Here is a 27,684-nt window from a genome sequence, read left to right as displayed (position 1 = left end):
TCACATTGTCTCAAAGCAGCTTCCCACAAGCAGAGGAACAGACAAAATAATAAAGTTTAATATTAACTTAATATTTGTTTCTAATATCTATCACTAATGAGCAAGCCTGAGGTGATGATGGTGAGGAAAAACTCCCTGAGATGACATGAGGAAGAAACCTTGAGAGGAACCGGACACAAGTGAACCTCATCCTCATTTAGAGACACTGGACAGGAAATAATGTCAATGTAAATAATGTCCTTTATACAACGGTTTATAGTCGTGCATCCGAGAGCTTCTGAGGAACGAACGGGTCACAGTCACCTCTGAGTTCATTACAGACTTAACACTGATTCCTTCCTGACGACGTCTTCAAACGGTCGCCGATGACGACCTGAACATAAAGCTTTTATTCCAACAATAAATACGATCCAAAATGTTTTTTTCTAAAACTTTTACTATTACTATCCAATTTCATCACCTCACTCACTAAAATATGGTTCCTTTAGTATTAAATAATATTAATTATATTTTTAATCAATTGAAAAAAAAATTTTTAACAAAAAAATTAATAAAAAAACATTTTTATTAAATAATTTTAAAAAGAAAATAAAAAAGTTACCTGTTAAAATATATCGGTTGATTTTATATTAAATAGTATAACCAGATTAAATGAGTATTAAACACCAAACAAGTTGAGTTTATATTATTATATAACTGACAGATTTGTGTTCTGTTTATTACATTTGGAGAGATAAACACATGTTGTATGTATTTTAAGCGAATATCCGTTCTATAAAAGGCAGCCGATCGTTTCGGGTCGTAACGTTTTCCGCGCTAAAAAAAATCCAAAAGTAAATTTCTAAGTGAAACGGTTTGGCCTGCGTTTGTTCGGCTAACACGCAGCCAAGCGAGAGGCCTGGCGAGGTCAGAGGTCAAGTCCATCTCCTCTTCAGGGAAAACAGGTGCTCTCTGGCATCCCTTTCTCTTTTTGTCCTCCGTCGCCTTCTCGTTCTCGCTCTCGTGTACGTCTAAAATGCTCACTGGAATAAAAAGGCTTTTTTGTCCAAGGCATTAACCCCATTTTTAAAAACGGAGCGGCGGAGATCGCGCTTTGGCGGCGTCTGATTGGGGAGACGGGCACAATGCGCGAGTGTGCCGTGACTCTTTAACTCGCACGCATTTAGCGCATTAGTGATGAGCTTTGTGGTGGTGGTGCGAGTATGAAAGCAATCTCTCCCACCATGAGTCTGGCTCCAGCAGCATGGTTCTGATAAGCGAGACCCCTTAATCGTCCCCCAACTACCCCTGTCCTCCCCCTAACACACTGTATAACCCCCCCATGCCCCATAGGAGGCCCCGTCCGCTACCCGCTTCACTGGCCTAAGCCTGGAGCCTAATCCTCTCGAAAGTGGGTTCGATTATTGCTGACCGTCAAACACAGGCCTGTTCGGGGGAGAAAAAACCGCGAGAGAAACGAGGGAAGACGAGAGATTAAAAATATGTTTCCCTCAACCAGGTGTTGTTTATCAGCATCAAGCTGCGATTTATTTTCTCTAATATTATTGTTCATTTGCTACATGTGTTTACCCCTTGAGGCATCGCCCCCCCCCCAAAAAAAATCGCTGTTATTGCTGACCAGCAAACGGGCAAAAGGAAAAGAAAAAAGAAAAAGTGAACTGATGTAGAGGTGAAGAGGATGAGAGAGAAAAACAGTTTCATTCCACTGCGTCGAGCTACAGTTCAGACTCGGGGTTATCAGTCTGCCGATTTTTCCGACACGACGTCGGTCAGTTCTGTAAGGAATAAAATACTTCAGGTGGTGAAAGATAATCAGAAAAGCTATCGGATGGTTATGGAATAAAACAGGCGTACTTTTTATCCGTTTCTGGTTACATTTAATACTCGCTCCTGCCGTCAAGTAACGCATTAGCGAGTTCGTGACAGCGCTGTCGTAGAAAATGAACTCAAACTTTCTGACCAATCAGAATCCAGACTACAACAGACTTCACTACGGTTCAACTCTTTGTATGTATCCCATGTTACTCCTTCTCTTTTCTTACACTCCAGTCATTGGAATTGGAGAGGTAATGATGGGATGTGATGAGATAAAGATGGGATGTGGTAGCTCAGTGTTTAAGGTGTTGGGCTACTGATCAGAAGGTCATGGGTTCGAACCCCAGGTCCACCAAGCTGCCACTGCTGGGCCCCTGAGCAAGGCCCTTAACCCTCAGTTGCTCAGTTGTAAGTCACTCTGGATAAGGGTGTCTGCTAAATGGCGTAAATGAGAACGACGAGAAACCGATAATTAGTTGTATTTTAAACGAACGTAATTTAAAACCTTTTATTCTTTTTCTAACAGATTTTTAAATATATATTTTTTGCACCAGTTTTACCTCTTTTACGTCGGAAACTATAAGATATGCAGATGCAGTGTGTGTGTGTGTGTGTATATGCGTGTGTGTGTGTGTGTGTGTGTGTGTTAATAGAAATGTCCTATAAGATATGCAGATGCAGCTCTGCAAATCCGAGGTGTGTGTGTGTGTGTGTGTGTGTGTGTGTGTGTGTGTGTGTGTGTGTGTGTGTGTGTGTTAATAGAAATGTCCTGGTTAAGCAGATCATCACGAGTCTAAATGAAGGCATAATGCAGAGGCTTGGCTGAAGCGCAATGCCCAGATACAGTACACACACACACACACACACACACACACACACACACACACACACACACACACACACATACACAGAGGTGGCAGTGGGCTTTGAGACTCTATTGTGCTGGGAATGTGAAAGATAAGGCTATTATAACGGTCCGTATGGAGATGGCTTTGGCTGGCGACGCTGAATGGAAGGATCACAGCAGCTGGACAATGTGGAAAGATTTTTCACAACACAATATTCACAACAGAACGGCATTGTAGTGTAAAGATATGTCAGACACCCTGGCTTTATCCTTCTACCCAATGCCTGCATGTCTTCTAGCCTTTGATTGGCGATGAATGGCTGAAGGAAGGTTACTGTTTTATGACTCGAGTGAGCAGGTAGACAGCTTCACTTCCCAGCAGCAGACGACATCCGGACCCTGTGACGGTTTCTCACAACATCTCCTCGGTCCTTCATAACATTTTATAAGGATCATTTTAATGTTGAACTCAGCCTTGTTTACTTCGTGGTCTCTTCTTGTTTTAACCGCAGCTCATTTCAGCATTCCATGTTAGAAATTTAGAATAAATCTTTGTTGCGTTCACACATACAGTGATTTTAGCGCTGGATTATGACGTCATCAGTAGGTGTCCCTAATACCGGTTGCCATAGTAATGGCGTTTATCAGTGTAACTAGCGTCGACTGTCTACCAGTATGACTAGAGGTCCAAATCGGTCTTCTTGCCGTGTTTATCTGGATATAGGAGCCTTTATTTATTGTTGTCACTTACACACTTGGACAAAATTGTTGGTACCCTTTGGTCAATGAAAGAAAAACTCACAATGGTCACAGAAAAAACTTTAATCTGACAAAAGTAATCTCTCATTCACTCATTTTCTACCGCTTATCCGAACTTCTCGGGTCACGGGGAGCCTGTGCCTATCTCAGGTGTCATCGGGCATCGAGGCAGGATACACCCTGGACGGAGTGCCAACCCATCACAGGGCACACACACACTCTCATTCACTCACACACACACTACGGACAATTTTTCCAGAGATGCCAAACAACCTACCAGGCATGTCTTTGGACTGGGGGAGGAAACCGGAGTACCCGGAGGAAACCCCCGAGGCACGGGGAGAACATGCAAACTCCACACACACAAGGCGGAGGCGGGAATCGAACCCTGACCCTGGAGGTGTGAGGCGAACGTGCTAACCACTAAGCAACTGTGCTAAACAAAATCATCTAGATATTCCTGTGACTACAGTTACACACACATACATTACAGCACAGTGAAATTCTTTCTTCACATATCCCAGCTTTGGAGGTTGGGGACAGAGGGCAGGGTGTCATTCATGATAGAGTGATACCCTGGAGCAGTGAGGGTTAAGGGCCTTGTTTAAGGGCCCAACGGTGGCAGATTGGCAGTGCTGGGGCTTGAACCCTGATCTTCCTGATCAACAATCCAGAGTCTTAAACACGTAAGCAACCACTGCCCCATATCACATGAGATGCAGCAGGAGCAGTGTGTGCGCTTTGTGGCCGATCACAAACTCTCGACTGTCATCATTAGGACTAAATCTTCATTTTAAATTTGATCTTATTTATTATAAAGGCGTTTGGAGACAACGTCGATTGTTACATCCAGCTCTCGACAAATAGAACTGAATTTTAAATGATTAGAGTTCTGGGCACGGTGGCTTAGTGGTTAGCACGTTCGCCTCACACTTCCTGGGTTGGGGGTTCGATTCCCGCCTCCGCCTTGTGTGTGTGGAGTTTGCATGTTCTCCCCGTGCCTCGGGGGTTTCCTCCGGGTACTCCGGTTTCCTCCCCCGGTCCAAAGACATGCATGGTAGGTTGATTGGCATCTCTGGAAAATTGTCCATAGTGTGTGTGTGTGAGTGAATGAGGGTGTGTGTGCCCTGCGATGGGTTGGCACTCCGTCCAGGGTGTATCCTGCCTCGATGCCCGATGACGCCTGAGATAGGCACAGGCTCCCCGTGACCCGAGAAGTTCGGATAAGCGGTAGAAAATGAGTGAGTGAGTGAGTGAGTGAGTGTTTAACTTGTAGATTTTCTAACAATATACTGTACAGTATCATTTTTCTATTCATGGCAAAAACAATGAGCACGTGATCCTTTAGCATCTCTAAACATGAGACTGTTTATGGATACAGGCTACAGGCTGTGAGCCTGAATTTAGCTGTGTGTTAACACCAAGAGATCTCGTTAAGACTTTACCCCACAGAGCATACAAACCTTCAGCCCAAACACAACAAAGAACAATCGCACGCTCCTAGAAGTTAATAATGAATGAAATTTGAATGTAAAAATAAAATAAATAGCCTAAAAGCATGTTGCCGGTTGAGAAGCATTAACACGGGATTGTATTATAATGTGGTATTATGTGATCAGAATCAGGAACCAGATAGTCTTTATTTCAAATGTATACAGCAGACATTTTTTTCTATTATTTATTTATTTTTTTGGCAAGGCTGGAAATTTAATACCTGGTGTATTCTTGTGCGTCACTGTTCCGTGTGATTTAACGTCGTTCGCTTTAAAGAACGAGCAAGACTTCAACGTCGACGTCGAACAGATGATGATACTGAAAACTGGAATCAGAATATTAAGAAGACATACACAAATTGCAGATTTGTGCTTTTATCTAATCAGCCAATCAAGTGGCAGCGGCACGACTCGAAAAATAAAGAGCTTCTGAAATTCTTCATCTGAAACATTAGAAAGGGGGAAGAAAGTGTGAGTTTAACATGGCATGGATGGTGCTGTATTATAAGTGTTTCAGAAACTGATTATGACCTCGTGAGTCTGTGCACAGAATGGTGCAAAAAACAAAAAACATTGTATGAGTGACAGATCTGTGGGTGGTGATGTCTTGCTGAAGAGAGAGATCAGGGGAATTGAGCTGTCAGGAAGGATATATATATATATATATATATATATATATATATATATATATATATATATATATATATATATATATATATACCTTTATTTTATATAGTGCATCTAAAAGCTTCTCAAAGTGCTTTACAAAAGCAAATATATCAACAAAAATACACACATAATATTCATTCATTCATTCATTCATTCATTCATTCATTCATTTTCTACCGCTTATCCGAACTTCTCGGGTCACAGGGAGCCTGTGCCTATCTCAGGCGTCATCAGGCATCAAGGCAGGATACACCCTGGACGGAGTGCCAACCCATCACAGGGCACACACACACTCTCATTCACTCACACACACACACACACTACAGACAATTTTCCAGAGATGCCAATCAACCTACCAGGCATGTCTTTGGACCGGGGGAGGAAACCGGAGTACCCGGATGAAACCCCCGAGGCACGGGGAGAACATGCAAACTCCACACACACTAGGCGGAGGCGGGAATACACACATAATATAAAGATTAAAATTAAAGCAACAAAAATAGACTATAAAATAATCACTATGTCAAATTACAATTAGTCAATTAAAAGCTACCCTAAAAAAAAAGTTTTAAGCTGAGATTTAAAAATGCCAAGAGATTTTGCTTGCCTTATATCACTTGGTAAAGAATTCCAAAGTTTTGGAGCTAGGGAAGAGAAAGCCCGATCTCCCATCGATTATAAACGAGGAACAGTTAAAATACCAGCTTCAGAAGAACGAAGGTCACGAGATGGAATATAAAGAATTAAAAGCTCAGTCAATTATTGAGGAGCCAACCATATGTAAGGCCTCGTAGGTAAGCATCAGAATCTTAAAATCAACCCTAACCCTAACGGGAAGCCAGTGCAACGACTCTAAAACGGGAGTAATGTGATTTCTTAACTTTGTTCTAGATTTTGCACTACTTGCAGTTAGTTTAAGGTAGCTTTAGACACGTTCACTAGGTTACATACTTAAGATACCATAAGTTTAAAACATTTGTTCAAAGTTACATTGAAAAAGTGTCAAAGATTGTTGTTTTTTTTTTTTAAATGCAAAAGATAAGGAAAGAAGTGCTAGTTGAAGTGTTTCCTGAATAAGTAGGTCTTCAACCACCGCTTGAAAATAGCCAGTGACTCGGCTGTCCGGACCTCTAGGGGAAGTTCATTCCACCAGCTTGGTGCCAGAACAGAGAAGAGTCTTGTAGTATACTTACCTCTTACCCTGAGAGATGGTGGAACCAGTCGAGCAGTGCTGGTAGATGGGAGGTTGTGGGGTGCAGTGCGAGGAGTGATGAGGGCTTTGAGGTAAGAGGGAGATGGGTCATTTTTGGCTTTGTAGGCCAGCATCAGTGTTTTGAATCGGATGCGTGCAGCTACCGGAAGCCAGTGGAGGGATCACAGCAGCGGGGTGGTGTCATATATATATATATATATGTGTGTGTGTGTGTGTGTGTGTGTATTTATTTATTTATTTATTTATTTATTTATTTATTTATTTATTTATTTATTTATTTATTTAAGACCAGGTCAGGGTGTTTTTCTGCCAGCAGGAACAGGACACTTAGGCCATCATGAACACAGAATCAATTGAATTGATCAGATTTTATTTTCCTAATATGCAACTGACCACTGTGGGTGAGTCTGTGCTCATGATATTCCTGGCTGGAAGGAACGGATCCTGACGTTGCATGTGCAGGTGTACAGGTGTTCCTAATAAAGTGGACAGTGCGTGTACGTATAGGCACTTAACATTACCAGGAGAAACTGTTTGACATGTGTTTTATTGGTGTAATGCTGTATATATTAAGCTGTATAAAACTTTTGTTTGCAGTAATCTCTGCTTGACAGAATTCTGGCTCAGTTTAATGAGTTTGGTTCCATTCCAGGTCTCATCCTTGGAGCTGGCAGGAGGAGGCGGCCGTCGTACAAGCAGGCGCGTGGCACTGAGCCGTGCTCAGGACGTAGGTGTGTGCTGGTGGCAAGCCGGGCATGACGAAGTGTGGCCTTGGTCACCGGCTCCCAGTGCCTCAGAGCGGGCCAATATGGTACTGCTGGGCTTTTCAGAAAGTCCTGGTCTTATGGTAAATACACACACCGAAGTTCTCACTCACTTTAAGGCTAGTAGAGATTAGTAAATGCACCAGCACAAAAAATATATTGCCACTAGACGATGTATATAGCTACCTCTGGTTTGCTCATTAGGACTAAATCTTCATTTTAAATTTGATCTTATTTATTATAAAGGCGTTTGGCGACAACGTCGATTGTTCCATCCAGCTCTCGACAAATAGAATTGAATTTTAAATGATTAGAGTTCTGGGCACGGTGGCTTAGTGGTTAGCACGTTCGCCTCACACTTCCTGGGTTGGGGGTTCGATTCCCGCCTCCGCCTTGTGTGTGTGGAGTTTGCATGTTCTCCCTGTGCCTCGGGGGTTTCCTCCATGTACTCCGGTTTCCTCCCCCGGTCCAAAGACATGCATGGTAGGTTGATTGGCATCTCTGGAAAATTGTCCGTAGTGTGTGTGTGTGTGTGAGTGAATATGAGTGTGTGTGTGCCCTGTGATGGGTTGGCACTCCGTCCAGGATGTATCCTGCCTCGATGCCCGATGATGCCTGAGATAGGCACAGGCTCCCTGTGACCCGAGTAGTTTGGATAAGAGGTAGAAAATGAATGAATGAATGATTCGAGTTCTTTTGATTATATTTTCTTGTGACTTTTGGTAGAAAAGAAAATCCAACAGTTTGTTTTGCCGACATATCAGAAATCATTTTGGGGAAAACAAACAAGGGTACAGAGAGCATCAACTCGCATCACCTTGCTGGTTTTTTTAAGCAAGCATACGCCGCCCTGCTCGTGTGAAGCGAACATCAGGACCAAAGCGTTACAAATTGCAAACAAATAGCAAGGAAGCAGCTAAATGAGAAAAAACAACAACATAACAGCAAATGAAGATACTCTGTTTTTGGAATGTACTCCATATTTATCTCCATCCTTCACCTAGCTTGAATATTTTTTTTTTCTTCTTCTTCTTCTTCTTCTCTTTCATTTTGTTTCCCTCCACACCCTCCTTTCCTTTCCCCCTGTTAAAGAACATTAAAGCGTTTCTGGTCTGCATCATTTCTAATTAAAGTGTTTGTTGTCATTCTCAGATCCGCAGTGTGAAATCAAGCTAGCAGTTTTACACAGGGAGCCGTGCGGCAAATCAAACACGCACGCATCTTCTCGCGCACACACTCGCGCGTGCGCGCACACACACTTCAATCACTTCAAGCTCATATATATGTGCCTTTTGTTAACTTTGCTATCTGCATGCTAAGCCAATTTTCTACTTAGTCTCCAGCATTTCGAAGGGCGCTTTCTTTTCCTTATGTGGTCTTAATTCCGAGCCCTGTAAGATAAGCACTGCCAGGAGACACACAAGGGGGAAAAACACACACATATTTATTTATGCAAACATTTAACATTTTTAATCATTTCCCCAGTTCCTGAAATTTGCTCATTTAAATGAAACAGTGTTGAGAGCGTAAGATGCTGTTTATGTTGTTTTTTGATATTTTGAGCACTTATCTCGCTGAAACCACTTTTCCCTTCATTTGTTTGATCTCCTCGTCTGCCAGGTTTTCCACATATTAACACGGAAGACACCGTATACGTACCTGACCTAAAGGCTGAGCCGAATAACACGGCTGTTATAATACATAACGTGCTCTTCGGGGGAAAACACACAAATAAATAGAATTACTAAACCTAAAATTTTACAAACTGGGGATTTTGCAAATTGTGCTTTACCAAAGTGTTGTCATGACACGAGTCATGTTTTTCCTAATTAACTCAGAACCTGTGTTAGGAGGACAGGAGTATTCATTAAGCGCGGTGTGGTTGAGCTCGCGGACCGAGGGGACGGCTGAGAGCAGCTGGGTTTCAAGCCATGGCACCCCGACAAGCGGCTGTGCAGTTCACACACTCCGACTGCAGTGTGGACCAGAGAGGCTTTCATTATTCTGCCCCAATCATCATCTCTTACCTCCACATACACACTCTCTCTCTCTCTCTCTCTCGCTCTCTCTGCTCTCTGAACTGGAAAATTGGCTCAAAAAGGGCCACTGCTGTGAACAAGGGCCGATGCTCAGCTGGACTTGGCTGGGTTTATCTTTCAAGCCCTAAAAGAAAGTGTGAGGAAGAGAGAGGAAGACAAGAAAAGAATAGTTTTGACCAGTCACCGAAACCAATAACTAGCACAGACCTATTTGCCACGGTTACTTCCCTCTCCCTCCCCCCCCTCTCTCTCTCTCTGTTTTTACCCCTTGTGTCTCACCCCACCTTCTTAAGATTTCGTTTATTTTTGTGAAATTGAATCTGTCATTGTTTCAGCAGCAGCTGTGGGATTTGGGGTGTGTGTGTGTGTGTGTGTGTGTGTGTCTGTGTGTGTTAAGAAGGATCACCCTGTGAAGATGTTAAAGCTCTTTACAGAAGGCTCGCAGAATGGCCCCTCTATCTATTGACTTGTCTTTTTGTTTGTTTGGTGGGTTGGTTGGTTATTTTAGTATTCTCATGGCAAAGAACTTTAAAAATAGTCCCCTGTTCTCACAGAGACATCCTGTACGTATTTAGCTTAAGAATTAAATGAATAATTAAAAAAAAAAGAGTGTTTCGCGGGTTCTATACTACGGCTGCAGGACCAAGCGTCACTCCTGTCAGGTCAGAGTTAGCCTAGCATGTTAGCTTTTCTAGCTTGGAGCTAGAATGTTCTGATATACTTTGTGTAACAGATTATTTAGCTGTTAAAGCGATATCCTGTATCTGTATCTACCAAAGGTGGGAGTAAGTCACACATGTCCAAGTCACAAGTAAGTCTCAAGTCATGAATGTCAAGTCGAGTATTTTTTAATATTTGTCAAGCAAGTCTCAAATTTGCGACATATATCTGACTCGAGTCAAGTTATATGACTCGAGTCCCCGATCTCTGGAATCTACCAAGCACACGTGGGTATCCTTGCAGGTCTTGCCGCTTCTATCTCTGGTAATGGGGTTAGGATTTGGACAGGAGTATGTTAGATCGTTTTCACTGATGCTAACAGGCTATTCATAAGGACAACACTGACGCCGTACTGATGCTAAAACACTACCACCAGGCAGGGCTGCTCACAGGAATCAGGCCTCGGCTTTGCCCTGTGTTCCACTTAATCTGCACTTGTTGAACTACCCTGATGAAGCACTCACCATCTTAAAAAAATGACTTCAAAGCTTTATTAGCTCGAGCAAAATTGGTGACTCATGTAAGAGTGACAGAGAGGATCGTGTCAGCAGAACTGTTGACTTCAGACAAATTGCAATCTGACGCAATTTCCTTAACAGGACTGCAAAGCTACAGTATGGTGGGGAAAGCTGCTTACAGACATTTAACTTTTGAATTGATGTCTTGAAATATGGCTTATGTAGCCAATTATGGCATTAATACACAATACATAAGACAAGATAGCAAAGTGGCTAGCTAGTTGTCACACCGATCATGAAAATCACTTCTGCACTCAGTGCCAATAAACTTGTTTCAGATTTCCGAACTGTTTTATTCCCGTGATGGAGAAAATGCACATGGGAAGTCGTTAGTGGTCGAGGTGATTGTAGGTTTAAATCCCAGCAGCGCCACATCGAGCAGTTGAAGCTTAAAGTTCTTGATCAGGAACCCAGTGGTGACAGAGTTTCTTCTCTATTGTCACTTTGATTGACAACATCAGCCAATTGGGCAAATGGTCCTATGTGAATGTAAAGTGTGAGGAGAAAGTTGACAAGCAAAAATGTATTTCATATGGGATTGATACGTGGCCTTCCACTTCGGTGGCTGGTTAATATTTGGACAGTAACCATGGAGTAGTTGACATCAAGGCAGTGCTGGTTAAGGTGATTGCCCTCTGAATCACTTATACCCCTTTTCCACCAAAAAGAAGCGGGTGCTGGTTCAGAGTTAGCGCTGGTGCTGGTTCAAAGTTGGTTCCACTGGCGAACCTTCTAAGACCCGGTTTGCCTTTCCATCAGTTAGAGAGCATCACAGAGCCGAGTGTGACGTCACTGTATACGTGTCACGTTACACAGCAACGTTAGCGCAGCACCGGCAAACACAACATCAGCAATGGCGGATGTTGCTTTACTGTTAATGCTCATGGCTTTGTGAACCTACATTGGCTTCCAAACGCGGCGAATAAAACGTGTACGTGCGGCTCCGTGTAATCTGTTTAAATGGAGGTTGTAATGGAGAAAGTACATAACATTATTTTATCATTAACACAGAAAAACGTTAGCCTTAGCATGTAGCTACCTACTATCATGTGTGCTGATAACTGATCATATTGCGGTAAAGTAAAAGTGTATTAAACATTAGTATACTTAAGGTACATTATCAAAGGTGCTAACAGTTGCCCCGCCCACAGCCCCGCCCACATCCCCTGACACAAGCAGTTCTTAAGTCTAGACCAGCAACGTTTTGGTGCTACTTAAGAACCACTTTTGCTGGTTCAGAGCCGGTGCTTTGGCTCAAAGTGCCTTGGTGGAAAAGGGGCATAAGTTATCCCGTGTGGGGGTAATACTGTGGGGTCTGGGTTTTGGTCTGGTGGTAGTCATTTGGTAACACCAGAGTGTTGATTTTAAATTTTTACAGTTAAACTATTTCAAGCCAGAAGTGACAGTGGAAAGACCTCCATGAGACGGCATGAAGACAAAATCTGGAGAACCAGAGCCAGAAAGGACCCTGTGATTGTAAATTATTAGACTGGGACCACTGAGAGGGGTGGAAAATTAGACACAAGTGCAGAACTAGGGCATTTTGGATGAATCAGGTGGGAAACTTTTAATGTGTTTACTTATTTCACGGCAGTAACCAGTTGGCCTCAGAACCGATTTTCTTGCTTTTAGTATTGACATTAGTGACTTGTTAGCTTTAGGGGTTTTTTTTTCAAGTCCTCAGGTCTCAGTGTTGTCCTGGTGTTAGCTGAAGTCTGTAGTTGGGGCAGGTGTGTCTCAGCAGGTTTGTCTCTGTGGAACTCTGGCTCATATCCGGAGCCCTCCACGCTGTCAGCACTACCGCCCCCTGCCCCCTCATACACTCCTTCATTCTCCCATCAGCCCTACCAAACCCTCCTTCCTGGCCCCCCTGGGGAGCATCGGGAAGCAGCCTGGAGGGATTAGGGCTAAACAAGAGCTGCAAAAATGAAGCCCTCATCCTCTGCTTCCATACAGAGGCTGTGGGCAACCTGCTTAATTCTGTCACTGCTGCTGGCACTGCCAAATACACCACTGCCTCTGCCAACCACATCTATCCCTCTGTTTCTCTCTCTTTCTCTACCATTCTCTTTCTGTCCTCACTGTCTCTCACATATCCCTCTCTTTTTACTGTCTTATCTCTCCGATTCTGTCAATCTCTAAACCGTTCTCCTTTTTTGTATTTCTTGCTTTTGTCTACACACCAAATAAACTGCACACGCTTGACAATGGCCGAACCAAAACCCTGAGCACTTCCCCACTTTTTAGCCAAGTGTGTGATTTTATATGCTTATGAATTCCTGTGTGTATCTGCGATAGCACCCGTGCCAGAGTACGGAGCCGAGCATTTGACACTGACACTAATATCATTGGTTGTGCCCGCTAACCGGAGCTTGGGTTAGGATGAAATGTTGCATGCTGATTATTCACTTTCACAAGCGTGATAAAGCTCTCAACAGGATCTGTCATTCCACTGCTGGCTCCGAAAATACTGAGGCGATGTGCTAAGCGTGTGTGTTGCTGTGGGTGCAGTTTTGTAGTGTTGATCGTGTGGTTTCACCAGAAATGTCATCGGTTGTGATTACTAATTTCTACAATGAAGTATTTATGTACTAGGCGAAAATATTACAGAAAAACTGTGACTTCGGTCCGTCGAAAATCTTTCCCTGATAAAAAAGAACATAATTTAATAATAAACATATAAACTGCAATCCTAGACACGTTTCTACTTCGGGAAGTTCTTCAGGAACTCGAAAGCTTAGCCTTATTTTTTCCACCAGAAGCTGATTTTAGTTTCAGGGCTGAATGGACTTCGAGGACGTTCAAGTTTGGTGTGGATGAAGAACAGGACGGTGGAGTTAAACCTGGATCTTTAGTCACCGGATCAGATTCTATTCCATCAGTGTTGTAACGTAACGGAGAAAAAATACTTCGTTACTGTACTTAAGTAGAAATGTCACGTATCTGTATTTTACTTCGCTATTTAAATTTATGTCAACTTTCACTTTTCCTCCACTACATTTCCTAGACAAAATGTACACTTTTACTCCGTTATATTTACACTAAGCGTCTTCGTTACTCGTTACTACAAAATAAAATCAGAAGAAATGTGTGTGACTGCAATAAGGGAGGTTTGGTGAATCACTGCTCCTAGATTGTATTACGCTCCGCACGCTGTATGGAGACGCACAGGGACGCGCAGGCATTTATCTATAACGGCGGCAACCAAAAGCAGTGAAATGTCACTATTCTTATTACTAGAGTTGATAGCACAAACAAAATATTAATGCAATATCAATAATAAATAAAAATAACATTTATTGATTTGGTCTTCGTCTTGTGAATATTAGTTTATTAATGACTGCATTCATTGGACACACTGTTTGTAGAGAATACACACATACATGAACTGATCTGATTCGACTGACATCATTACATCATGCATAAAATTTTGGCATCCACTTTTGCCATTTAATAACACCATAACTTTTGGCTTACTATGTAGTCATATAATATATAATATAAAACTCTTCTTGTTTTAAATTCTCACTGAGGGCTAAAACCCCTAAAGATGAAACCCTAGAACCGCCCCTGCTCTTATGCCTACAGAAAATCACTGAAATTTTACTTTTTACTTTTACTTCAAATACTTAAGTACAGTAAATATCAGAAAATGACTTTTGATACTTAAGTACAGTAAATATCAGATACTTTAAGACTTTTACTTGAGTAATATCCTAAAGGTGACTTTCACTTCTACCAAAGTCTTTTTCTAGTGCGATTCTTGTACTTTTACTCAAGTATTGCTTTCTAGTACTTTATACAACACTGAATTCCAAAGCAACTTGAGTCACGGTGGCTTAGTGGTTAGCACGTCCGCCTCACACCTCCAGGGTCGGGGGTTCGATTCCTGCCTCCGCCTTGTGTGTGTGGAGTTTGCATGTTCTCCCCGTGCCTCGGGGGTTTCCTCCGGGTACTCCGGTTTCTTCCCCCGGTCCAAAGACATGCATGGTAGGTCTCTGGAAAATTGTCCGTAGTGTGTGTGTGTGTGTGAGTGAATGAGAGTGTGTGTGTGCCCTGTGATGGGTTGGCACTCCATCCAGGTGTATCCTGCCTTGATGCCCGATGACACCTGAGATAGACACAGGCTCCCTGTGACCCGAGAAGTTCGGATAAGCGGTAGAAAATGAATGAATGAATGAATGAATGAATAGCAGGTGAAATTACTAGGTTTATTTTAGTTAGTTCCAGGCACCAAAGTAGATGCTTCCTGACAGTAAGGAACGATTGGGAGAGACTTTCTGAATTGAAAGTTGCAGTCAAATGCAAGTTTTACAAAATGACCAATGCTCACCCATGTATATCTAACCGGCTCTCATTTTATGTAGACAGTGACACGGCATTACCAGAAAAATAACTTGATTACAGGATGTGGAACAAACGAGTAAAGAATAGTTTCTATCACAGTCAAACCTTTTTTTTTGTGTGTCATTAACATTAGTTTCCTGACTTGGCTTCGTCTTTACCGGATATACATTTAGGAACCTTTGCATTCCATGAGTGTTAGAGATCTTGTGTTTGGTTTGTTCATGTCTGTCTTGTTGGTATAGGTTCTGAGCTCCATACACACCGGTGGTGAACCTTTGGACTGTTGCTTCAGCCTGACCCAACCCTATCAGATACTCACAGTGGAGCTGCACAAGGAGGCCCACAGCTCCACCGCAGAGCTACGTGATGACCAAATTCACTCTACCATTGGGATGCACGAGGAGGTTCATGTCACTCAAACGTGTGTGTATGAGTGTGCTCGTGGACGTTTGCAGCACCTCTCAGCTACAACTGTATCTCTATCTTCTGTTCCTGTGTCTTGGTGCCGTGACCCAAGTGAGCGCTGGCTTCTGCTGGGGCTCCAGGACTCCTCTGTGGTGTTGGTCCACATCGAAACCGGCCTCCAGACTTGTGTTACCTGCCCCATGCTACCCTCTTTACTGGTCTGGCATCCTGATGGAGGCTTGATTGTGGTGGCCGGGGGACAGGGTGAGCTGCAGTGTTTTGATTTGGGACTCAGCCCTCTCCAACTGCAGCTCGTATCCGAGGAGGACGTCGTCGGAACGAGTGGCAAAAGTCTGCAGCTGGCCAGGCATGTGAGAATATCCAGTGGGTTGGAGGGTCTGGAGTGGGCGCACTCACCGGGGTCACAGGTAGGGTTTTATTTCTGCAAAAAGGTTTGATTAGAAACAGAAAAAAGGTTTAAATAAAGCAGAATAAATGATTGCTATAGCAAATGTACATTCTAAAAACGTCGACTATTCTACCGTGACTAATCTTACTTCTTAATGCATTAGGACTTTGTGAAATAAATAGAATTATATGCTAGTGGTGTTCCACAGGAATGTTTTTACAGTGCTGAGAAATATCATTCTTATTTATAAATCTCTTATTTTGTAAAAGTGCAAAATTCGCAGTTAAAGTCGATATATTAAAGTTTTATCTTTGACCTGCAAGACTGGGGGATGCTATCTGGGCCAGGCCGAAGTTATAGCCAAATGCAATGTATGTTATTCCAGAAGGGCTGACTTTATAACAGTGTTGCTCATGTTTATTGATTACGATCACATCAGCGTTGGTGTGTGAGACTTTACTGAAGTTCTGGTTGCAGTCAATTTTGAGTGAGACGGAAATGATAATAATTGTTAGATACGTTGTTCTCAAAGCTCCGTTGTTCATCTTAAGATACAAATCATGAAAACAATTGATGTTAAACTGTAAATGTTAACGAAATGTTAATAAATTCTGTAAACTACAGAAACTACAGATGATTACAATTAGCCTCTAAACTCTTAAGTGCTCTCACTTACATGTTTAAGACATTTAGCTGAGCAAGACGAAGATGAGATTTTGAATGTCTAGATGGATGGATGGAGTAAAATAAACCAACAAATAAATAAATTATTAATTAATTAAAAATAAAACCTATCTAAGCTCAACTACGTACAACTCCCAGGGTGCAGAGGGGCTGGAAGTGCACAATCTCCTGATGCTCAGGTTCCACAGAGGTCCAGTGGCTGCTATGAGACTCCGACTAGGTGAGTGTGTGTGTGAGGGTGTGTGTGAGGGTGTGTGTGAAGGTGTGTGTGAAGGTGTGTGTGAAGGTGTGTGTGAAGGTGTGTGTGATGGTGTGTGTGATGGTGTGTGTGAGGGTGTGTGTGTGAGGGTGTGTGTGTGAGGGTGTGTGTGTGAGGGTGTGTGTGTGAGGGTGTGTGTGTGTGAGGGAGAGTGTGTGAGGGAGAGTGTGTGAGAGTGTGTGTGAGAGAGTGTGTGTGAGAGAGTGTGTGTGAGAGAGTGTGTGTGAGAGTGTGTGTGTGAGAGTGTGTGTGTGTGTGTGTGTGCGCGTGTGAGAGTGTGTGTGTGAGAGTGTGTGTGTGAGAGTGTGCATGTGAGAGTGTGCGTGTGTGAGTGTGTGTGAGTGAGAGTGTGTGTGTGTGTGTGAGTGTGTGTGAGTGAGAGTGTGTGTGTGAGTGTGTGTGTGTGTGTGTGTTTTCCTGGTGCAGATTCTTATCTGAGCTGGAGAATAAACTTAGATCTGAGTTAGAAATTAGAATTTGCCCTGAATCTGCCCCTAAGGCCACTTATATGATTTTAAATCATTTACAGTGTCTGAACATCCCTTAGGGAGCCAGACAAAGTTTGGTAATTCACCGTGGCCGTAGTTTAATTGTGACTTTAGAGGAGGAAGCGACTCGTCCTGTTATACAGCAGGAAAACAAAGATGGAGAGAAGGAAAGGAGCTGTAGTTGTTTTGTCTTGGTCTCAAGCCAAGGTTCAGATGAAGAAAGCAAGAGTGCGTCTTCCACCACCGATAACTCTGAGGAGAGCACGAGCCTCGCTTGTTTGCGTGCTTTAGTTATTTGTCTGTTTGTTTGTCAGGATGTTCGTCATGCACATCGAGCAGCTTCGTTTATTGACTTAATTCATTAGGACGGCTACATGATAGAGGGAGCGACACGCAGGCGACGGGGAAGAAAGTCTTGGCAGAACTCCAGTGTTCCTGAGGATGTCTCGCTCTTTATTTCTCTCTCTCTCTCCCTTTCCCTCTCTCTCTCTCTCTCTCTTTCTGAGTTATCTCTGGTGGGCACACGCCAGCTGCTGTTGTAGCAGTCTGCCGAGCGGATATGCAGCCGGTCGTCTCACACAGACGGCAGAATGAGAGAGGGAGGGGTAGAAAAAAAAAAAAACAGCTTAATTTACAGGCACTAATCAAAGGGAAAGCAAATTGCGTAGCATTGCAGTATTAAAGTTGCATCATATTGGACACTTCGTGTGTGTGTGTGTGTGTGTGTGTGTGTGTGTGTGTGTGTGTGTGTGTGTGTGTGTGTGTTTCTGATTTGGTTTTTCAATGGATTATATTTATAGCTTGTTTTTTTTTTTTTAAATAGAAGCAAAAGACTAAAGATTTTATATTCATGTTGTAATAAGATATTGACGTTCTTCAATTTCAAGTTGATCGGCTTTTTACGTGGTTTATCGCTAAAGTGGTTAAGTTACAAAGAAAAAAAGCCATGACATAATAAATGAACAATATTAAACAAAAACTAAGCAAAAGTTCAGCTTAAACGCAGTGAACAGTGTCGTAATGATGTAATCATAAGCAAACGGTTTGCTGTAATGATGTCATAACGGTGTGTCATAATGATGTCGTCATAATGTCATAAGTAATGATGTCATAACAGTGCGTTGTAATGATGTAGTCATAAGCGAACGGTGTGTCATAATGATGTAGTCATAATGTCATAAGTAATGATGTCATAACATTGTGTGGTAATGATGTAGTCATAAGTGAACAGTGTCATAATGATGTAGTAACAAGCGAACAGTGTGTTGTAATGATGTAGTCATAATGTCATAAGTAATGATGTCATAACATTGTGTGGTAATGATGTAGTCATAAGCGAACGGTGTGTCATAATGATGTAGTCATAATGTCATAAGTAATGATGTCATAACATTGTGTGGTAATGATGTAGTCATAAGTGAACGGTGTGTCATAATGATGTAGTAACAAGCGAACAGTGTGTTGTAATGATGTAGTCAAATGTCATAAGTAATGATGTCATAACATTGTGTGGTAATAATGTAGTCATAAGTGAACAGTGTCATAATGATGTAGTAACAAGCGAACAGTGTGTTGTAATGATGTAGTCAAATGTCATAAGTAATGATGTCATAACATTGTGTGGTAATGATGTAGTCATAAGCGAACGGTGTGTCATAATGATGTAGTAACAAGCGAACAGTGTGTTGTAATGATGTAGTCATAATGTCATAAGTAATGATGTCAACATTGTGTGGTAATGATGTAGTCATAAGTGAGCAGTGTCATAATGATGTAGTAACAAGCGAACAGTGTGTTGTAATGATGTAGTCATAATGTCATAACATTGTGTAATAATGATGTCATAACATTCTGTCGTAATGATGTAGTAACAAGCGAAAGGAGTGTCATAATGATGTAGTAATAATCAAAAGGTGTGTCAATGGTGTAGTATTGAGCGAACTGTGTGTTGTAATGATGCAGTCATAAGCGAAATGTGTGGCATAATGATGTAGTCATAAGAGAACTGTGTTGTAATGATGTAGTCATAAGTGAACGGTGTGTTATGATGTAGTTATAAGCGAACAGTGTTTCGTAATGATGTAGTCATAAGTGAACAATGTGGCAATTATGTAGAAATAATAAGAGAAAAGTGTGTCATAATGATGTAGTAATAAGTGAAAGGTGTGTCATAATGATGTAGTCATAATGTCATAAGTAATGTCATAACGGTGTGTTGTAATGATGTAGTCATAAGAAAACGTTGTGTCGTAATGATGTATTCATAAGTGAACGGTGTGTCATAATAATGTAGTCATAATGTCATAAATAATGTCATAATGGTGTATTGTAATGATGTAGTCATAAGCAAACATTGTGTTGTAATGATGTAGTCATAAGTGAACGGTGTGTCATGATGTAGTCATAATGAAATAAATAATGTCATAACGGTGTATTGTAATGATGTAGTCATAAGCAAACATTGTGTTGTAATGATGTAGTCATAAGTGAACGGTGTGTCATAATGATGTAGTCATAATGTCATAAGTAATGTCATAACGGTGTATTGTAATGATGTAGTCATAAGCAAACGTTGTGTCGTAATGATGTAGTCATAAGTGAACGGTGTGTCATAATGATGTAGTCATAAGTGAAAGGTGTGTCATAATGATGTAGTCATGATGTCATAAGTAATGATGTCATAATGGTGTGTCATAATGATGTCATAAGCGAACGGTGTGTTGTAATGATGTAGTCATAAGAAAACGTGTCTAATGGTGTGTCATGATGTCATAAGCGAACGGTGAGTCTTAATGATGTAGTTGTAAGAGAACTGTGTTGTAATCGTAAAGCACATTGCGTAGCATTGCAGTATTAAAGTTGCATCATATAAAACACTGTTTGTGTGTGTGTTTGTGTGTGTGTTTGTGTGGGTGTTTGTGTGGGTGTTTGTGTGGGTGTTTGTGTGGGTGTTTGTGTGTGTGTTTGTGTGTGTGTTTGTGTGTGTTTGTGTGTGTTTCTGATTTTGTTTTTCAATGGATTATATTTATAGTTTGTTTTTTTTTTAAAAAAAGACTAAAGATTTTATATTCATGTTACAACATGTTATAAGTTATTGACTACGTTCTTCAATTTCAGTTGATCAGCTTTATATGTGGTTTATCGATAAAGTGGTTAAGTTACAAAGAAAAAAAATGATGTCATAAGTGAATGGTGTGTCGTAATGATGTAGTCATAAGCGAACGTTGTGTTGTAATGATGTAGTCATAAGCGAACGGTGTGTCGTGATGTCATAAGCGAACGGTGTGTCGTAATGATGTAGTCATAAGAGAACGGTGTGTCGTAATGATGTAGTCATAAGCGAACGGTGTGTCGTGATGTCATAAGCGAACGGTGTGTCGTAGTTATGTAGCTATAAGCGAACAGTGTGTTGTAATGATGTAATAATGAGCGAACAGTGTGTCCTAATGATGCCATAAGCAAATGGTGTGTCATAATGATGTAGTCGTAATCGAACGGTGTGTTGTAATGATGTAGTCATAATGAATGGTGTGTCATATGACATCATAAGCAAATGGTGTGTCATAATGATGTAGTCGTAAGCGAATGGTGTGTTGTAATGATGTAGTGATAAGCGAATGGTGTGTTGTAATGATGTAGTCATAAGCGAATGGTGTGTCATAATGATGTCAGAAGCAAATGGTGGGTCGTAATGATGCAGTCGTAACCGAACTGTGTGTCATAATGATGTAGTCATAAGTGAACTGTGTTTCATAATGATGTCATAATTAAACGGTGTGTCAATGATGTCATAAGCGAATGGTGTGTCACAATGATTTCATATGCAAACAGTGTTTTGTAATAATGTAGTCATAAGCAAAGGTGTGTCATAATGATGTAGACATAAGTGAACGGCGTGTCATAATGATGTAGTCATAAGCGAACGGTGTTTCATAATGATGTCATAATCAAACGGTGTGTCATAATGATGTCATAAGCAAACCATGTGTCGTAATGATGTCGTTGCAAGAGAACTGTGTGTCGTAATGATGTCATAAGCAAACCGTGTGTCGTAATGATGTCGTTGCAAGAGAACTGTGTGTCGTAATGATGTTATAAGCAAACGGTGTGTCGTTGTGATGTAGTCATTAGAGAATGGTGTGTTATAATGATGTCCTAAGCAAACAGTGTGTCATAACGATGTAGTCACAAGCGAATGGTGTGTCATAATGATGTAGTCATAAGACCTAGCTCATTTTATACACAATGTTATACGAACAGGATTTTTAGAACATCACCACATGATGGTGTTGGGGTCACACAGCTATATTAGTATTAGGCTTTAGCTCAGCATACACCACAGTGCTGAAACACAGCAGCACTAATGGGACAGAAACTACATTAGGCATTACAACAGTACAAAAGTGCTTATAACAGAAGATATAGTGTTGATTTTGTGCGTCTTTGAGCATAGAGATCAGAGACAGTGTTGCCTTTCTTTAATCCACCTCCCTCTTCATCCTGCGTTTGCATAAACGTCTACGCACAGTCAGGGTCCGTGTGCCCTCTAATTTCTCGCTCTCTTCGCATATTAGCCACATTAGCATCTCCTCGGGGCTTTGCAGGGGGGCAGCCTGCTAATTGCCTGGCTTGTCATTTTAATTGGGTTCTGCCTTCCTCCTTGAAATCAATTACACAATGACGTGGCCTTCAGCTCGCCCACCCAAAAACCCAGTTCACTCACATGAGGGTGGGTGTGCATGTGTGTGTGTGTGTGCATGTGTATGTGTGTGTGCATCTGCGTGTATTTGTGCATGTGCGTGTGTGTGCATGTGTGTGTGCATGTGTGTCTGTGCGCGTGTGTGCGCGTGTATGTGTGCATATGCGTGTGTGTGCATATGCGTGTGTGTGCATGTGCGTCTGTGCACATGTGCGTGTGTGTGCATGTGCGTGTGTGTGTGCATGTGTGTCTGTGCGCATGTGCGTGTGTGTGTGTGCATGTGCGTGCGTGTGGGTGTGTGTGCATGTGCTTGTGCGTGTGCGTGTGCATGTGTGTCTGTGCACATGTGCGCGTGTGTGTGCATGTGCGTGCATGTGCGTGTATGTGTGCGTGTATGTGTGCATGTGCGTGTGTGCATGTGCGTGTGTGCATGTGCGTGTGTGTGTGCACATGCGTGTGTGTGCACATGCGTGTGTGTGTGTGTGTGTGCACATGTGTGTGTGTGTGTGTGCACATGTGTGTGTGTGTGTGTGCACATGTGCGTGTGTGTGTGCACATGTGTGAGTGCGCGTGTGTGTGATCTTAATAGGAAGGCAAGGTTAAGTATAGTTGTGTCCACTATAGCTACAACCATTACATTATTAAAGCATGCTTTTGTATTGTGTGTGTGTTGTGCTTTGAGTGTATGTTTTGTGGTGTGTGTGTGTGTGTGTGTGTGTGTGTGTGTGTGTGTGTGTGTGTGTGTGTGTGTGTGTGTTTTTGTGTGTGTGTTGTGTGTGGTGTTGTGTTGTGTTTTCTCTGTGTGTTGTGATCTGTTTTCTGTGTGTGTGAGAGAAAGAAATGTTCTTTCTGTGTGTGCGTGAGTGTGTGTGTGTGTGTGTGTATGTACCTCAGTGAAGCGAGAGTTTGCAGGATCGATTTGTCAAAGCAATTTCTTCAAAGATCTTCTGTCACTTACTCAACACACACACACACACACACACACACACACACACACACACACACACACACACACACACACACACACACACTCACTCACCTCAGCTTAAGTTTGCTTTTAAGACATAAAAGCAATAGAGTTAAACACTGGTGACTGCACTTTGGCTTTTGCTGCTCATTAGACTCCTTACTGTTCTTCAGTTCTGGCGTTTTTTCTTTATTTGTTTGTTTATTTGTTTGTTTGCTTGTTTATTGATTAAGATCCTTACAGGGGAAGCTTTCACTCTACTTCCTCTCTCTCTGAGGGTGTGTGTGAGGTGTACACAACACTGTTTCAGGTAGTGATTCTCTTCAGCACTTTATTCTGTAACTCAATAATCTGATGAACAGATTCCGGGATCAGAAATAAAAGACTGTAGAATTATTAGACAGATTTTTATGAAATCTCATAAACATGTGACTGTGGAAGGAATCTGACATTTATGGAGATGAAATCTAGATTTGTTACTTTTATTCAGTTATTTTTAAGAAATCCAGAAGAACATTAGAGCAGCAGTCTGCTGTAGAATTAATGTGTGTGTAAGTGTTACAGCTGGTGTGTTCACTACAGGTTTGTGTGTGTGTATGTCCGTTCACTACGAGTGTGTTTTCATTGTGAGTGTGTGTGTGTTCACTATGAATGTGATGTGTGCATACATGTGTTTGTTCAGTTCGAGTGTGTGTTCACTGTGAGTGTGTGCCTGTATATGTGTGTTCACTACGAGTGTGTGCCTGTATATGTGTGTACACTACGAGTGTGTATGTTCGCTGTGAGTGTGTGCCTGTATATGTGTGTTCACTACGAGTGTGTGTTCACTACGAGTGTGTGCCTGTATATGTGTGTTCACTACGAGTGTGTGCATGTATATGTGTGTTCACTACGAGTATGTGTGTTCACTACGAGTGTGCGCCTGTATATGTGTGTTCACTACGAGTGTGTGTTCACTGTGAGTGTGTGCCTGTATATGTGTGTTCACTACGAGTGTGTGCCTGTATATGTGTGTTCACTACGAGTGTGTGCCTGTATATGTGTGTTCACTACGAGTGTGTGCCTGTATATGTGTGTTCACTACGAGTGTGTGCCTGTATATGTGTGTTCACTACGAGTGTGTGCCTGTATATGTGTGTTCACTACGAGTGTGTGTTCACTGTGAGTGTGTGCCTGTATATGTGTGTTCACTACGAGTGTGTGTTCACTGTGAGTGTGTGCCTGTATATGTGTGTTCACTACGAGTGTGTGTTCACTACGAGTGTGTGCCTGTATATGTGTGTTCACTACGAGTGTGTGTTCACTGTGAGTGTGTGCCTGTATATGTGTGTTCACTACGAGTGTGTGTTCACTGTGAGTGTGTGCCTGTATATGTGTGTTCACTACGAGTGTGTGTGTTCTCAACGAGTGTGTGCCTGTATATGTGTGTTCACTACGAGTATGTGTGTTCACTGTGAGTGTGTGCCTGTATGTGTGTGTTCACTTCGAGTGTGTGTTCACTGTGAGTGTGTGCCTGTATATGTGTGTTCACTACGAGTGTGTGTGTTCTCAACGAGTGTGTGCCTGTATATGTGTGTTCACTACGAGTGTGTGCCTGTATATGTGTGTTCACTACGAGTGTGTGTTCACTACGAGTGTGTGCATGTATATGTGTGTTCACTACGAGTATGTGTGTTCACTACGAGTGTGTGTTCACTACGAGTGTGTGCCTGTATATGTGTGTTCACTACGAGTGTGTGTTCACTACGAGTGTGTGCATGTATATGTGTGTTCACTACGAGTATGTGTGTTCACTACGAGTGTGTGCCTGTATATGTGTGTTCACTACGAGTGTGTGTTCACTACGAGTGTGTGCCTGTATATGTGTGTTCACTACGAGTGTGTGCCTGTATATGTGTGTTCACTACGAGTGTGTGTTCACTGTGAGTGTGTGCCTGTATATGTGTGTTCACTACGAGTGTGTGTTCACTGTGAGTGTGTGCCTGTATATGTGTGTTCACTACGAGTGTGTGTGTTCTCAACGAGTGTGTGCCTGTATATGTGTGTTCACTACGAGTATGTGTGTTCACTGTGAGTGTGTGCCTGTATGTGTGTGTTCACTTCGAGTGTGTGTTCACTGTGAGTGTGTGCCTGTATATGTGTGTTCACTACGAGTGTGTGTGTTCTCAACGAGTGTGTGCCTGTATATGTGTGTTCACTACGAGTGTGTGTTCACTGTGAGTGTGTGCCTGTATGTGTGTTCACTACGAGTGTGTGTTCACTGTGAGTGTGTGCCTGTATATGTGTTCACTTCGAGTGTGTGTTCACTGTGAGTGTGTGCCTGTTTATGTGTGTTCACTACGAGTGTGTGTTCACTGTGAGTGTGTGCCTGTATATGTGTGTTCACTACGAGTGTGTGTTCACTGTGAGTGTGTGCCTGTATATGTGTGTTCACTTCGAGTGTGTGTTCACTGTGAGTGTGTGCCTGTATATGTGTGTTCACTACGAGTGTGTGTGTTCTCAACGAGTGTGTGCCTGTATATGTGTGTTCACTACGAGTGTGTGTTCACTGTGAGTGTGTGCCTGTATATGTGTGTTCACTACGAGTGTGTGTTCACTGTGAGTGTGTGCCTGTATGTGTGTTCACTACGAGTGTGTGTTCACTGTGAGTGTGTGCCTGTATATGTGTTCACTTCGAGTGTGTGTTCACTGTGAGTGTGTGCCTGTTTATGTGTGTTCACTACGAGTGTGTGTTCACTGTGAGTGTGTGCCTGTATATGTGTGTTCACTACGAGTGTGTGTTCTCAACGAGTGTGTGCCTGTATATGTGTGTTCACTACGAGTGTGTGTTCACTGTGAGTGTGTGCCTGTATATGTGTGTTCACTACGAGTGTGTGTTCACTGTGAGTGTGTGCCTGTATGTGTGTTCACTACGAGTGTGTGTTCACTGTGAGTGTGTGCCTGTATATGTGTTCACTTCGAGTGTGTGTTCACTGTGAGTGTGTGCCTGTTTATGTGTGTTCACTACGAGTGTGTGTTCACTGTGAGTGTGTGCCTGTATATGTGTGTTCACTACGAGTGTGTGTTCACTGTGAGTGTGTGCCTGAATATGTGTGTTCACTACGAGTGTGTGTTCACTGTGAGTGTGTGCCTGTATATGTGTGTTCACCACGAGTATGTTTCTGATGTTTCAGATTTTCTGTGTCTGTGTGTGTGTGTGTGTGTGTGTGTGTGTGTTTACTACGAGTGTGCGTGTTCACTACGACTATGTGTGTTCACTGTGAGTGTGTGCATGTATGTGTGTGTTCACTAGGAGTGTGTGTTCACTACGAGTATGTGTGTTCACTGTGAGTGTGTGCATGTATATGTATGGTCACTAGGAGTGTGTGTTCACTCCGAGTGTGTTTCTTATGTTTCAGATCTTCTGTGTGTGCTTGTGTGCATACAAGTGTGTGTGTTCACTACGAGTATGTGTGTTCACTAGGAGTGTGTTTCTAATGGTTCAGATCTTCTATGTGTCTGTGTATATGTGTTCAGATCTTGTGTGTGTGTGCATTCACTACGAGTGTGTTCCTGATGTTTCATATCTTCTACAGTGGTGTTTAATTAAAATTTTTTTTTGCATGTTTTTCATACTTTAATGTTTCAGATCATCAAAAAAAAATGTAAATCAGTCAGAGATAACACAAATAAACATAACATGCAGTTTATAAATGAAGTTTTTATTATGAAGCTTGTGGTCACGAACAGATGGCTACACACTGTCCTTCAGGATTTTATGGTAGACAGCAGAATTCATGGTTCCATTTATCACAGCAAGTCTTCCAGGACCTGAAGCAGCAAAACAGCCCCAGACCATCACACTACCACCACCATATTTTACTGTTGATATGATGTTCGTTTTCTGTAATGCGGTGTTACGTTTACACCAGATGTACTGAGACACACACCTTCAAAAATTCAACATTTGTCTCGTCAGACCACAGAGTATTTTCCCAAAAGTCCTGGGGATCAAGATGTTTTCTGTCAAATCTGAGATGATCCTTTATGTTCTTTTTGCTCAGCAGCGTTTTTTGTCTTGGAACTCGCTGTGCTCTTGGGTTAATTTTGATCAGCCGGCCACAAAGCTTTAGACATGGCTTTATAACCTTTTATAACCTTTTCCAGACTGATAGATCTCAATTACTTTCCTTCTCATTTGTTCCTGAATCTCAGCATGCTGTGTAGCGTTTTGAGGATCTTTTGGTCTACTTCACTGTGTCAGGTCTTATTTAAGTGATTTCTTGATTGCTAACAGGTGTGGCAGTAATCAGGCCTGGGTGTGGCTAGAGAAATGAACTCAGGTGTGATAAACTACAGTTAAGTTATGTTTTAACAGGGGGGCAAACACTTTTTCACACAGGGCCATGTAGGTTTGGATTTAGTTTTCCCTTAATGATAAAAACCTTCATTTAAAAACTGCATGTTGTGTTTACTTGTGTTATCTCTGACTAATATTTACATTTGTTTGATGATCTGAAAGATTAAAGTGTGACAAAACAAATCAGGAAGGGGGCCAACACTTTTTCACACCACTGTATTTTGGTATGTGTGTGTCCACTACGAGTGTG

General features: G+C 42.1%; 1 protein-coding gene across 5 annotated transcripts in view; it reads left to right on the top strand.

Annotated features, from left to right (window-relative positions):
- The window catches only part of LOC113640495 (WD repeat containing planar cell polarity effector), a 95,841-nt gene that overhangs the window by 46,006 nt on the left and 22,151 nt on the right, over positions 1-27,684 (top strand). For 4 of the 5 annotated variants that reach the window (XR_007144500.1, XM_047821390.1, XM_027142976.2 and 1 more), the window contains 3 exons: positions 7,449-7,643; positions 15,427-16,017; positions 16,821-16,902. Coding sequence is in view for 4 of the 5 variants with exons in the window: in XM_047821390.1 (XP_047677346.1) it covers positions 7,449-7,643; positions 15,427-16,017; positions 16,821-16,902 (868 nt within the window). In the remaining variant the exon portion in view is untranslated. The remainder of the gene's footprint in view (positions 1-7,448; positions 7,644-15,426; positions 16,018-16,820; positions 16,903-27,684) is intronic. The other variant, XM_047821391.1, reaches the window with a different exon arrangement.

This window comes from Tachysurus fulvidraco, chromosome 12 (assembly GCF_022655615.1).
Source record: "Tachysurus fulvidraco isolate hzauxx_2018 chromosome 12, HZAU_PFXX_2.0, whole genome shotgun sequence".
Taxonomy (NCBI): Eukaryota; Metazoa; Chordata; class Actinopteri; order Siluriformes; family Bagridae; genus Tachysurus; species Tachysurus fulvidraco.
Note: the sequence above shows the minus strand (reverse complement) of the source record. Positions and strands in the feature narration are given on the sequence as shown.